The 14970-nt window shown below is 37.2% G+C and overlaps 1 protein-coding gene across 2 annotated transcripts in view; it reads right to left on the bottom strand.

Annotated features, from left to right (window-relative positions):
* STXBP5L (syntaxin binding protein 5 like) overlaps window positions 1–14970 on the bottom strand; it is a 407770-nt gene that overhangs the window by 134456 nt on the left and 258344 nt on the right. For both annotated transcript variants that reach the window (XM_027845316.1, XM_027845317.1), the window contains exons 12-13: window positions 11227–11374; window positions 5544–5611 (exon numbers count right to left, since the gene is read on the bottom strand). In XM_027845316.1, coding sequence (XP_027701117.1) covers window positions 5544–5611; window positions 11227–11374 — 216 coding nt within the window. The remainder of the gene's footprint in view (window positions 1–5543; window positions 5612–11226; window positions 11375–14970) is intronic.

The raw sequence follows: 14970 nt of genomic DNA, 5'->3' as shown, positions 1-14970 counted from the left end.
TCTGGGATCATGTGGTTCCTCTTTTCCTGGAGCCATGTGGCTTATTAGAGAATATTCCAGGGAATGAAGTGTAAGTGTTCATATGTAGTTTCTCACCAAATATAAATGTGAAGAAATGTAAATTGTAAGGCTATACCTAATCAGTGCCAACTTCTGTCTTCTTGCTTCATAATGCCCCTTACCTCCTTGTATAGGTTTTCATCACCTCATGTCTAGATTATTGCAACAACCACTTACCTAATTAGTTTCTCTCTCTCCAATCTCTTCCTATTCCAATTAATTCTGTACTTAACTGCTAAATTAGTTTCCCTAATCACATCATTCCCATATTCAAAAACTTTTCATGGCTCTTCATCACCCCTAGGATCACAGCCAAACTGGAATTCAAGGTCTTCCATAGTTTGATTTTGATATTCCTTTCCATATTCCTCTCCCATGCCTTTTCACTAGAATAGTTCTCTTCAGCCAGCTGGTCTCTTCAGTATCTCTTGAATACATTAAGAAAATTACTACTTCCATACTTTTGCTTAGATTGTTCTTATCAAAAATGACTTCTTTTTGTCTTTTCATCCATGCAAATTCTAAATCATTCTTTTCAGGACTAGCTCAACTGTGACAGCCTCAATGAAGTCTAACTTAAGTGCTTATCTATCTTCTAGACTCCCTTCTCTGCACTCTAAATCAATTAGTGTCTGTACCACCCTACTTAGTATTCAGCTATAAGTTCTTTTATTGATTTATGCTTGTAAGTATTATGTCCCCAACTATAACATAAGTTCCTTAAAAACAAAGAAAATGTATTCTCCTTCATTAGTATCTCCCACAACACCTAGAACAGTACTCTACCAGTCCTCAATTACTTGTTGATTAATCACATACTAAAGAGAAGTATAAATAAAGCTGAACAAAAAAAAAACTCAACTATTTAGTGGAAAGCATACCAACACATCAAGTAAAAGGTCTATACATCAGCAATGTAGTCAATGTTCAATTACCAACACATTGGCCTGAAAACATAAAAAATTAGTAGCTAACTAGCTTAAATAGAATATACCTAACATTGTTTACTGGTTACTTAAAAATAATTTCAGTTGAAAAAAACATTCTAAAGCATGATAAGCTTGAAAGCAATGCTGTTGTCTGTGGAAAATAGATTGCTAAATAATCAAAATTCAGGTGATAAAAGCTTAAAATGAATTTTTACAAAGATCTGGATGTATAATAGGACTGAACTGGGCAAAACAGGGTTTTTTGGATATCCCACCAGACTCCCGAAAGAGCAAGTGACATCAAAGAGATTTGTGAGGATTACGGCTGATAATCGGCAGATAGCAGGGAAGGAGACGGAAGTTAGAGGATGAAAAAAAAACTCATAAAAAGCTTGGAAACAATTTTGAGAGAGGGCTTAGGAATTCCTTAACCCCTAGTTTAAAATTTACCTAAAGATGATTTTGGACATTTTATCTGAAGACAACACAACAAAAAATTCTTATCTACACCTGGGAGATATCCAATCCGTCTCCTTAGATTGAACAGAATAGTGCAAAAGTACTGTATGTACCCTAGTGGAACATATAGAAGGGGAGCACATAACTGAGAAGAGCAAGTACCTGGAGCTTTAGGGGATACATTTTCATGAGCCTCTACTGCTCCAAGAATCATAAAGTAGGGCAAATAATGGAACTGTGACTTTGAGTTTGCTGAAACTGGAGGATGAAAAAGAAAGTTTGCTAAATTTCAAGGTTGTATTCTCCCCTGTTCTCTTTTCTTTTGAATTCCAAAGGCACCTAAGAAATTAACTTGACAGTTCTTTTTCGAGAACAAGGTAGCCAATGATATCTTACATGCTGTAGTTGTTAATTAAATGTTGATGATTTGGATTATGACACACATTTATATCATGCTTTGGGATTTACAAAGCATTTTTTATGCATTGCATCATTTAAACTCACAACCATTCTGTGTGATTTATGTGCAAATATCTTAATTTTTTTAGGTGAAGAAATGAAGATCCAGAGAGGTAAAACTACTTGGTCATGGTTGTGAGAATGGTACATACTGGAGCCAGACCCCAAGTGTGCATCCTCTGTCAGCCCCATATTTTTTCCATGTCATGGCAAGGCCTTGTTTGTGTTAAGAATTTAACTCCACATGATAATAAACATGGCAAGTGAGGAATGAAGACCCAAAGGAAGTACCAAGACTGAACTGAGCTCCAGGGAGTTGATGACCAGTATTCAAGAAGGGAGCTAGCCCTTAGGTGTTCCTGACTCCACAACTGGTACTCTGTCTACCGCCCTACCTTGCCTCTCAATAATGCAATTAATATTATTTTAAAAAATAAAAAGGTTGAGAAAGGCAAATTCATATGAATATGTCTCCAAATGTCAGGAGTTGACAGCAAAGGGTAATTGCATTTATATCCTTGGAAAAATAAGAATTTATAAGCTGATAGTTTTCATAGGTGCCAATTCCTAAAAATGAGCATTTTAAAAAACCTTCCAAGAGACTGGAGAAGTCTTTTGCTTTTGTTGACAGACTTTAAGAAGCAAGCCAATTTTGAGTGTGGATCATAACCTAGTGCTTGAAATACAATGGGAACTGTCAAATAACCCAAAGGTACTTAGAGTTTGGTATGGAAAATATAAATTTACTAACATGAAAAGGCAGGGAGGATCTAATGGAATGTTCCAGGGATTTGTAGTTGGTCTTGTGCACTTTAAAAATTCTTATAAATGACTTGGACAAGGGTATAGGTGATATGTTTGTCAAAAATGCAGATGAAACAAAGGAGGAGAGATAATTAATACTCTGGACAATAAAGCCAGGAACCTAAATGATCTATACAGGCTAGAACACTAGGTCTAGGATGGTATTTTAGAAATTATCTAGTCTAAATATATGATGAAATTTATTAGGGAAAATGTAAAGCCTGGATAGATGTTTGCCTACAGGCAAGCATCATAGATGTCAACCAGGTCAAAATAAGCACAGAAGGCAACCTAAACTGGGGGTGGGGAGCACTGGCCCATAGGAGAGACATCATCCTCAGTGCTCCAGACCCATGGACAGAGAGCACAGGATACCACGAGGCTGCTATTGGGGAGGCTGCCCAACCTCTCTCTCCACAAGGAAGCAGGCCATCTGGTAGCTTCTTATTTTACCTAATAATTCTCAATAACTAGGACATTGTTGTGTTTTTTTTTTTTTTACATTTGGCATGGAAAAAGGCTGATTACCAGGGTGGGTGGCTAGAGTGAAGGGATGGTGGCATGGTAGCCCTTATGCAAAGAGATGCTTTGAGGAGAGGGCTGAAAGAAACTTGAAGTCACTTCTCCCCAAAAGAAACAAAAAGCCATCAGAGTATAATGTTAAAGCTGGGAAGGGACTTAATGGTCATCTAATATAATTTCATTTTACAGAGGTAGAAAATGAGGCCCAAGAGAGGGAAGTGATTTGCCCAAGGTCACAGAGGAAGCCTTATAAAACTGTACTGAAATTGAGATTGAGATGAGGTAAAGTTTAAATGGAGCCCAAATCTCCTGATTCAGAGTTAAAAGGGACCTTTGAGACCATTTTTCCACCTCCTTCATTTTTACAAAGTGGAAAACATAAGCCAAATGTTAGTATCAGAGCAGGGACTAGAACTCATATCTCCTGACTTCCAGTCCATCATTTTTTTCAGCCTGATTGTTATTTTTGTTTTTGTTATTTTGGTGGGAATCAGGAACTTTAATCATTTAATCATCAACAAAGAAGTGAGATTCTAAAAAAAAAAGTTAGGGACAAGATTGGTGAATTTTTAAAATGCCAGATGGAGGAGTTTGTTTAAGCACCAGGCTGGGGAGAATTACTTCTAGAGGCGATAGATTTTTAACAGGAGGGTAACAGTCAGACTTGTGTCTTGGGAGTCATGAATGAAATATGGCAGCTGAAGTGATTTTAGGCTTCATTAAGAAAGGCACAACGTGAAGAAGAAGGGAGGTGATAGTCCCTTTTTGCTATGCTCATGAAAGACTAGATATGGAATATTGGACATTGATAAGCTGGAATGTGTCCTAAAGAGGGCAACTAAGATGGCAAAAGTTCCCAGGATTACACCATATGAGAAACACAGCTTACTTCAGATATTCTCCTTCTTGTCTGACCACTTGTTTCAATTTCCTTTGCTGAAACATCACATATCTTCTACCCTTTAAGTATGAGTGTTCCCCTCAAGGATGTAGCCTAGGATTTCTTCTCTTTTATCTTTAAGGTTTCTCCTTTGGTAATATCTGATTTCATGGATCCCATTATCATCTTTATGCAGATAACCGCCCCCCCCCCACCAAATACATATATATACTTATGTATATGGATAGCAATTTGGCCATAGATACAGCATAACAAGGGTTCCCACTTCGGTGTTGCTAAAGGCCTCCTTGAAACTTGTCAAAACTTTGAAGTAGTATGCATTGACCTCATGCTAGATACCAAAGAAACAATGAGAGATGAGAATAATTTACTTGCCCTACCCTAAATATCAAGAAGACCCAGGTAATTCCCAGTAATGGGGAGCAAGATTATTGGGGGAAAATATTGTGAGCTAAGAGGTTGTTTTCTACGACGTCTGGGAATAGCTTTGGTCCTAACAAAAGAGCTAAAATGCGACAAATGGCCCCAGACATGTAGAGTTTAATAAGTGATAATTTTCCCTTTGATGGAAGAAATCCCAATAGCAGAGGATCACTCCAGTAGATGGCAGCAGCTGACAGCCATTCTGCAAGGCAGCATCAAGAGAGGAAGTAGCTGGAATCTTCAGAGGCAGTGAGGGGCAGCTGTTTGATGAAAACAAACGGAGAGACCTGCCCTTTGTGTTATGGAGGCGGGGTGGGACCTTCTCCTGCGGCTCACTTTGTTAGTCTGTCCACTAGCTTTATAGTTCTTTCTATAGATGATTGAGAATATCTTGGATGTACTAGAGTCATATTCCTATAATGATTATGTTGAACTTGGAGCAGTGAAGTGGGAGGTATGTCTCTCTCACTTCTCTTCCTCTTTGTACTACATACATATGTACATGATAGACAGATATAGATATAGATATTCTATACATATTTGTGTATGCACAAATTGTGTATATGTGTGTGTGTGTGTGTGTGTGTGTGTGTGTGTGCACATGCATGCATAGGTATCCATGAACATTTCACCCAGAGCTCAGGACTTGCTTATTCTAGTATCTCCATCTAATGGGATATAGAAGAAAAGAATTATGAAAGCTATGAGATTATTTGAGGTTGAGTATTATTTATCTGAATTGTGTCACTGGAGCTTGGTTCAGGTACCTTTATTCAAAGGGAAATAACTTGGTAAGCTGGGAAGCCTGCCTTAAAAATTGTTTGATGTGTCTTTGTCCTTTATTGCCAATGAGATTGTAAGCCCTTTAATGGAAAGGATTGTTGTCTTCTGCTTGTCTTGTATCCTCAAACACTTAGCACAAATCTAGACACACAGTAGATAGTCAATAAATTCTTGATTAATTCATCAATAATCTACTTACTTACCCTGTAATAATAATTTCTGGATATGTTTGTGCCCCAATATTCCAGGTCCCTCCACTGACTGGCCATTCCTAAACAGAACAGTCAGAAATCATACATGAGAGCATTAATTTTGAAGTCTGAATGCAACAAAACATTTTTAATCACCTGTTATTTATTTTAAAAACTTATTTAAATATGCACATATGAGAAGTAAATAGCTAATGTACCATATTACTAGAAAAGGGCAAATGTTGCCCTGATTTTCAAAAAAAGGGAAAAGTACAGATTCTGTAGCTGTATATCCATGAGCTTGACTTTGTCTTCTGGGAAAAGTCTAAAATGAATCATTAAAGAGATGGCTAGTGCACATCTAGCAAGGGAAGAGATGATTACAAAGCGTCAAGTAATCTTTCTTCCTTTCTTGAGATTAATACACTGGTAGCTTGGAACAATGTTGTCGTTTTAGTTTACCTATAAAGTACCTCTTAGTATTCTTAAAGGAAAGACAGAGAAGTAAGAACTAACTGAAAATACAATTAGATGGATTTAGAACTGATTAAATGCCAGAAGTGTAGGCATTAATAGTTCAATGTCAACTTTCTCAAGAAACCTCTAATGGAGTATCCCAGGGATTTGTGTGCTTGGCTCTATACTATTTAACATTTTATAACTGTATTGGATGAAGGAATAGATGATATCCTTACAAATTTTTTCAGATGACACAAAGCTAAGAGATATGGTCAACATACTGAATGAAAGAGTCAGGATCCAGGAGGATCCTGATAGACTAAAGCATTAGGCTGAATCTAAGAAGATGAAATTCAACAGGGACAATTGTAAAATCTTACACTTTAGTTTAACATATCAATTTCACAGACAGAAGGTGGAGGAGGCAAGGTTACATCTTGTCTGAAAAAATCAGTTTCAGTGGACTCCAAGCTCCAAAAAGTGGCAGCCAAAATAGTGAATGCAAATGAAAGTAGTGAGGTATAACTTTCAGGAATAAGAAGGTAATAACTCCTCTGTTTTCTAACCTACTCAAGACACATCTAATGTATCATGTTCAGTTCTGAGAGCTATAGTTTAGCATAGGTAGATTTGAGAATTGTTAGCGTAGAGATGGTAATTAAATCTATGGAAGTTGTTGTGATGACCAAGTGAAGCAGAGTACAGGGAGGAGAAAAGAAAGCCCAGGACCAAACCCTGAGGGACAGCTATGGTTAGAGGGCATGATCTGGATGAGAATCCAGAAAAAGAGACTCAGAAGGAGCAGTCAGATAGGTAGGAGAACCAGATTACAAGGGGTTGACAAGTAGAAGGATAAGGGATTGGAATCAAGCATGGATTTTTGTAGTTTGGTTGAAAAAAGAGATATGAGACAGTAGTTTGAGGGGATTAAGTGAAGATTTTTTTAAAGATGAGGGAGACCTGATCATGTTTATGGACAAAAGGGAAGCCAGTAGAAATGAGAGATTGTGTTTTAGAAAAGAGAGTGAAGAGGATAAGTTGCAAAGGAATTTGGGAAAGGATGGGTCCAAGGACACAAGCAAAGGGATTGACCTTGGCAAGGATAAAGGCCAACTAAGTGTCAGAAACTAGCATAAAAGGTAAGGGAATAGAAATCTGATATAGAGAGGTTTTGAAGTATGGAATAGAGGAGAAGAGGGAGATCCTGACAGATGTCCTTGATTTTCTCCAGTAAAGAAGGTGGTGAGGTAAGATTTCTCTGCTGACAGGGATCATGGAAGGGATAATGTAGGGGGCTGGGGTAGAATAGAGAAGAGAAGGTGTGGCCAACTCCTCATCAATCCCAATAGACTTCCTGTGTAGCAACATCTTATCATCCAATGGCTGGAACCATTTTGCTTATTCCAAAGATTAAGGACTTCTACACCTATATTAATGCCTTTGATTGATTTGATTCAATAGAGGTGTTCTCACCTGATAGAGGGCCGCTAAGTGGTACAGTGCACACCCCAACTCCCTTCAGAGAGGTCAGGAAATGACACAGATTAATTAAAGTAAAGTATGATGAGAGCAAATGAGAAATCCAAAGTGATCGCAGAAAATCTGAGGAGTAAGGTAACACTTTCGGATTAGGGAGATCAAGGCAGGCTCAATAGAGAAGGTAGTATCTCATCTCTGAAGGAAGAGAAGGATTCTGACAGCTGGAGATGAGGAAGGAATAAATATACTTAGACATGGGGGCTAGCCTGTACATATATGAAGAGAAGTGGGGGATGGAGTACCAAGTTCATGAAGTAGTTCAGCTTACTTGGAATGGAGCATGTATGCAGCAAGGTTAACATGAAATATGTTTACAGAGGTGGCCAGTTTTGATTAATTGTTAAAAGGAAAAGCAATTTCTCATTAATGACATTATTAATGATATAATTCAAACTGCTTAATGTTTTAGCAACAGCTTGGTGCACTGATCCCCGCCTCCACACCCCCCCCCCCCCCCCCCCCGCCCCCATGCTCCAAAGCATAGACTTGACCCTGGAAAAGGTACTTGTTAGCATATGGTGCTCTGATCTGTTCTACAGGTAGGAAATTAGAATCTGGGCAGTATTTAAACTAAGGAATGCTTGGGGGTCAGGACTTCTCAGTGCCACTTCCTACAGTGGCATTAAATTTGTGGAGCGGTGGAGTATTTTATATTTGGTCCTGGAGGTTATAGAGAGGCATTAGAATTTATTAAGAGTGGGAGTGGGGATGGGGTGACATGGTCAGACCTAAGCTTTAGGAAGGTCACTTTGACAGCTGAGTGGAGGATGGACTGGTGAGGAGGGATGTGTGGAAGGGAGACAAACCAATAGACTGTTGCAATAGTCCAGCAATGAAGTAATGCCAGGTTGTTGGAAGCGTCAAAGGAGAGAAGGGAGTATATTTGAGTGATGTCAGGAAGGTAAAATCAATAGGTCTTGGCAAAAGATTGAATACGGGGAAGGGATGAGAAAGAGTGAAGAGCTGACAATGACATCTAGATTGTAAGCCTGGGTGACTAGGAGGATGGTGGTATTCTTAGCAGTAATATGGATGTTAGGAAGACAGGAAGGTTTTTGGAGAAAGAAAGTTCAGTTTTTGACATGTTGAGTTAAAGATGTCTAAGGGAATCCAGTTCAAGATATCTGTTGGTAATTGAGTATGTGAGACTCGAGGTCAGCTGAGAGGTTAGGGCTGGATAAGTAGATTTGAGAATCATCAGCAAAGAGCTGATAATTGAATCCTTGGGAGCTGATGAGATCATTAAGTGAAATAGTACATAAGCTGAAGAGAAGGGGACCTGGGACAGAGCCTTGGGGGACACCCATGATTAGCATGCACAACCTGGATGAAGATCTAGCAAAGGCGATTGAGAAGGAGTGATCAGATATGTAGGAGGAGAATTAGAAGAGAGTAGTATTACAAAAACCGAGAGAGGAGAGAGTATGAATAAGAAGAAGATGATTGCCAGTGTTGAAAGCTACAGAAAGGTTAAGAAAGATGGGACATGAATACAGAGGGAATACCTTGCAAGAAGCAACAAGCAGACCAGTATAACTGGATCACAGAATTGGTGGAATGGCAGTAAAGTATAAGAAGACTGGTAAAAGGTGGCTATGTTGTAAAGAGATTTAAATGTGAAAGAAAGGACTTTATATTTTATCTTGCAGGTAATAGGGTGCAACACTAGAATTTATTAAGAAGGGACAGGGATGACATTGCCAGACCCACACTTTAGGAAAATCACTTTGGCAGCAGATTGGAGTGGAGACAGACTTGAGAACATGAGAACAATTATGAAGCTTATTAAAGTATCTAGGTGAGAGGTGATGAATGCCTGAACTGCAGAGTTGACTACAAATGGAAAGAAAAGGACATACGTGCATATATTTGAATGAGAAATGCTGTAACAGTAGAAACAGCAAGACTTAACAACAGATTGGATATTTTGGGCGCATGTGAGTGAGGAATTGAAGACAACACAAAACTTGTGAGCCTGGATGACCAGAAAGATGGTGGTGTCTTAGACAGTAATAGGAAAATCCAGAAGTTGCATAGGAGGATATGGGGAGAAAGATATGAGTTCTACTTTGGAAATGTTAAGTCTGATGTCCTATAATACATTCCATTCAAGATGTCTATGAAATAATTGGTGATATGAAACTGGAGCTCAAGAGAGGGCTGGATATGTCTGGCAATTATCACAGAGAGATGATAATGAAAGTCACGGGAGCTGATGAACTTATCAAAAGAAATCATCAGGAGCAAAAAGAGAAGAGGGCACAAAACAGGGCCTTGGGGGACACCCACTGTTAGTAGGTATGACATACATGAAGATGCAGCAAAAAAAATCAAAAAAGAATAGTCAAGATGGTAAGAGGAAGGCCAAGAAAGAAAAACATATCCAGGATGAAAAGGTGATCAATAGTGTCAAATGCCAAAGATGTCACAAGTTAGATAAGGATTGAGAAAAGGTCATTAGATTTGACAATTAAGAAATCATTAGTACTAGCCAATAAGCTTTTTCATGGGGGTATTTCCCCCTGAGATGATTATTTCTCCATGTGGTAGATTCTCAGAGTCTTAGGGGGACTACTGAGAGAAAAACATATGATAGAGTGGTCTACATAATTTCTGCCAATACAAACCTTGTCTCTTTGTCTCCCATTCAGTAGGTTAGTCTTTGATAGTACCTGACATAAATTCTCATAGACTTCCAAAACTGTTTAATACTTTTAATCTCAAGATTACTCATGGCAAGTCCTAGAGTCACTCAAGGCCATGACTCTAGAATCCAGCTGATTTCAGAATTGCTTCTGCTACTTAGATCAAGTTGGTCTGGATGAGACTGTCCCCAAAAGATGTATTCTGGCAGGAGGTTTACTCTAGACCATTGTTGACCCTACTTACCCTTAGGGATGATCCATGGATTGCCATAAATCCCAGGCTTTCCAATTGTCAGTATGGGCACCCAAGAGTCTAGTCTGCAAATTTGTTGGGTCATCTCAGTCTGGTCACATCTCCCCTCTACTCAACATCTTTCAATGACTTCCTAGTACCTACCTGACAAATTTCAACTTCTTGACTGTGACACTCAAGGTATTTTACAATCTGATTTCAGTCTCATCTCATTCTACTTCCTTCTATGTATTTTACACTCCAGCCAAACTGCATTGCTTGTTGTCCCACAAACTCTGTTGTTTCACTTCCATGACTTTTTTGCTTCCTATGCTTGGGATGTCCTCCCCTCAACCCTTTCTCCTGGTCTCATCTTTTGAACTGCTATTACATTCTTTAAAACTCACTACAAATGTCAGTTATTTCATGAAGTTGGCCCTGATCTTCCCAATCAATAATGATCTTTTCCTTCTTAAAGCTTGCATAGTACTTTGTTTACACCTTTCCTAGGTTTTTATGTATTATTTTGTATGGTAACTCTTTATGTATACCAACTCCAAGAAAGGCTACATATTTTCTAAATTCTGTATCTCTCCCACTGCTTAGCATAAGACTAAACACAATAAACATCTAAGAAGCCCTTAACAGTGCCACTTGGGAGATTCCATAGGCCAACTATTGTCATTAGAAATAAAGTAATACTTCATGTTGCAACTCTTAATATGCTATTCTACTTCAAAGACTTTAAGAAATACATAAGACAATAAAATATGGACATAAATAAAATAAAAGTAAATAGTCCTTTGTATGTCTCTTTTACCTTATTGCTGTATCCTTGCTTTTTATGCTTAACTCCTATTGAATAGAGTACTAGAATCAAATCCGGAGGACAGTCAGCAAAATACGCTGTGCAGGTAACTGGTGACTCATGAATGTCCATGGGATAAGGATTTTCAAAGATTGGAAAACTAATAGATGAAGACAATATATTAGTTCCAATATGACACGATAAAAAAAAAACACCTAGAAAGTTCTCTTTTTGGTTACTCTTACTTTTTTATACTTTGCCTTCTCTTATTTTTTAACATTCTTTTATATCACTCTTATTTGTGAATATATCCCTCCCTCTCCCCTATTCAATGAACCATCTCTTATAAAAGATTAAAAAAGAGGAAAAGCACAATTAAGCAAAATCAAGCAGCATATCAACAGTGACCAAAAAAATTTTCTAAATTATAAATTACATTACCAATGAATTCCTAAATATTATTTTATAACTTCTATAAGGCATGTATTTTATTAGCAATAGTTTCTTTAGAAAAGCAATCTTTACAACTTAACATGACATATGGATAGAATTCTGTTCTAATAAACATGATTATATACTTCTACTTATGAGGCTATTTCTCTATCTCAACCAACATCCCATACTAACATTGATTTCTTAGAGTTAACAAAATGAATTCTATTTAACAAACAGTCCTGTATAACAGATATCAAAAGCTCTTATCTTCTTACTAGTTAATTCATTAAATGTGTTTTGTTTATATGAACAGTGACTTTAGTACCAGTGAAATTTTAGATGTTCTTTAAAAACTTTACATATTTTTCAAAATGTTTTATTCTGTGCATAACCACAAAAAGATACTTAGGAAAGGAATTACTGCTTGCAAACATAATGTGTATGAAAAATTTTCCTTAATTAAAGAAAAAGTTAAATGATACACTATTTCTTTCCCTTTTATTTTGATGATGTTTTAATATAATAGCAAAGTTTTCCTGTCAGGTTCATTAAAATGTATTTACTTGCATTATTAAATATTTCTTATACTTAGTATAATGAGCTGGCCTATAAAATATTGATTTCACATGGTTTTATTGTAGCATCCTTGAAACAAAGCAATATTTGTTTTGATTGCTGGATGACAACTTGAACAAAATAATTCTACATGCTTTCAGTAGTAAATTTACTTTATAGCCCTTCAAAGATGAAAAAAAGAGTCCCATGATTCTTCTCTCATCTAGATAAAAAAAAATCTGGAATAAGATAATTTTGGAGTTTCCCAATTTTAGCAAGATTTGACTATTTTCAAGTTATCCTTTATTTAAAAAGGCTAAAATGAACTTTTGGAAATTTTGGCATTGTCAGGATATATATTTAGCATTCACAAATGTTTTCAAAAGCAGTGGGATCCCAAGGGATATCTTTATATGCTACCTTGCTGCTGGAAATGCTTGGCCTGGAAAAGAGAAGCTTTGGGAGAGGAGGGAGGTAGGGAATGATAGGTGTCTTCGAATATTAAAAAGGGTTGTCATCTGGAAGAAAAAGTACATTTATTCAGCACCACTCCAGTGGATGGAACTAGCATCAGTAGATGGAAGTTACAGGGAAATAAATTTTGCTTCAATGAAAAGAACTTTTGAACAATAAGAGCGATTCCACAATGAAACGGGTTTCTTTGTAAGTTAGAGGAGTCCCTCTTCCCTAGAAATGTCTTGTTTAAAGAAAGTGTATATGACTGCCTGTCAGGGATGCTACAGAGGATGTTTAATGTCATGCATTGAACTGAGGGAACTATTACTGGGGTTCCTTTTAGATGTAGCATTATGATTCTATGGTTTAAAAAGTAAATGGAATTCAGGGCAGAGAAATTTCAGTTGGTTGCAAGGTGCTATTTTTTAACCATGAGGGTGGAAAAAATTGGAAGTGATTAGAGGGGCTATTGAATAGCTGACATTTTGTTTTGTTTTCCTTTTAAAGAAAACTAAACAAAAAAACCAGTCAGAGGCAATGAGAAGAACATTGGTTTTAGAGTCAAAGAAATGGGTTCAAATTCCAGCTTGGTCACTTATTACCTGCATGACCCTGGGCAAAATATTTAAACTTTCTGAGTCTTACATTTAACTATACAAGTAATGGGTTGGTCTACATGACTTTTAAGGTCCCTTCCAACTCTAGTCCTATGATCTGTCCATACTGGTTTAATCATTTACTTGCATGATGGCAAGACCTAAACTGCTTGAGATCTCTTCCAGCTCTATCATTTGATAAATGCTTGCCTTGTCTATATTGAGTCTTTGAAATAGTAGCAACATAAAAAGATGGACGTACACGAAAGCCATGCCCATGCAAGCAGGAAGAGAACATTTACAGATAACACTTGGGTGAAGAGACTCTGTGAGTGTTTGCATTCAAAAGTGTTAAGTTTTAAATAATCATATTTGCCAAAATCATTTAGGCAATGAATGTAAGAGTATGGGGTTAACGTCAATAACTAGAATACTATGAATAAGAGTAATCTAGTTATTTTATTGTTATTTATCATAAAAATTCCTACTTGCCCACCATTCGATTTCTCTTAGGCTATTGATTTCCCGGAGATAGTGTGGTACAGTAGAAAGGCCAGCACTGGAGTCAGGAAGACCTAGGTTCAAATCCTGCCTCTGCACATATTAGTTTCATGATCATGGGTCATTTAACTTTTTCAGTGACCTCTTCAAAGTCATTGTTTTACAGACAGGTTGCAGAGAAGCATCAATGGAGGTTAGAAGTTCCCTCAATGATGAAATCATAGGCTCAGTCCCTTCATCGTTTCTTCTCCTCCATTAGCTTTAGTATAATTTCTTTCAGATTACAGGTCTAAAGACTCATACTAATTTGTATGCCTCTGTTCCTTAACCAACATCTCCTAAGGTCTCACAAGACCAGAAATTATGAGGAAATACAAAAGGAATAAAGGATGCAGTCCCTCCTTTCAAGGACCTTGTACTCTAACAATGATACTAAATACACATAGGAAAATGATTGAAGAATTTCAAGTGACATTTAAATATCTTAAGTATAAATAGAAAAGCATAAACGAGTTTGTAAATAAAGTAGTGTTGGCAGAAGAGGATTAAGAAAGGCTTCTTGCAGGAATTAAACTTTGAACAGGGTTTTAAAGCATGGGAGAAAAATAAAATGGAAACAGCAGAAGCATATCCCAAATGGGAACAGTATCATGTGCAAAGTTGTGTTTAGTGAACAGCAAATAGATTAGCTACGTTGGCTGGATAAACTCCATGTTGAGAGAGAACAAGTGTTGATGGTGGTGAGATAAAAAGGATATGATGATGGTAAATGGATTGCCTTAAAGATGAAACATAAGAGATTTGGTTTAATGTAAGCAATCAAAAGGGCAATGACATAATGACAGTGAGGTTTATTCTAGCATTTGAAGGGGAGAGGAATCACTGAATAAAGAAACAAACACTGGGAGGCAATATTGTAGATGTGCAGATAAAAAGTGATGAATGCCTAGACTAAGTTGATGTCTTAAAAATGGAAATGAGAGGTACATTCAAGAAATTCTGGAAAGAAAGAATTGGCAGTACCTATAGAGTGATTTGTTTATATGGAGTGCTTAAGGATATAGTGGTGTTGAAAATGGTTCCAGGTGAATTGGGTAGGAAAAGAATAATGTCAGCGAAATTGGAAAAGGGTGATTATTTGGAGGGGGGGGGTTATGATAAACCAGTTCTTGAAAGTTATATTTTAGCTGTTATGCCACTGAAGGATAGCAAT

The sequence above is a fragment of the Vombatus ursinus genome, unplaced genomic scaffold (genome assembly GCF_900497805.2).
Source record: "Vombatus ursinus unplaced genomic scaffold, bare-nosed wombat genome assembly UNPS02014959.1, whole genome shotgun sequence".
NCBI lineage: Eukaryota > Metazoa > Chordata > Mammalia > Diprotodontia > Vombatidae > Vombatus > Vombatus ursinus.
This window is presented reverse-complemented; position numbering and strand designations above follow the sequence as displayed.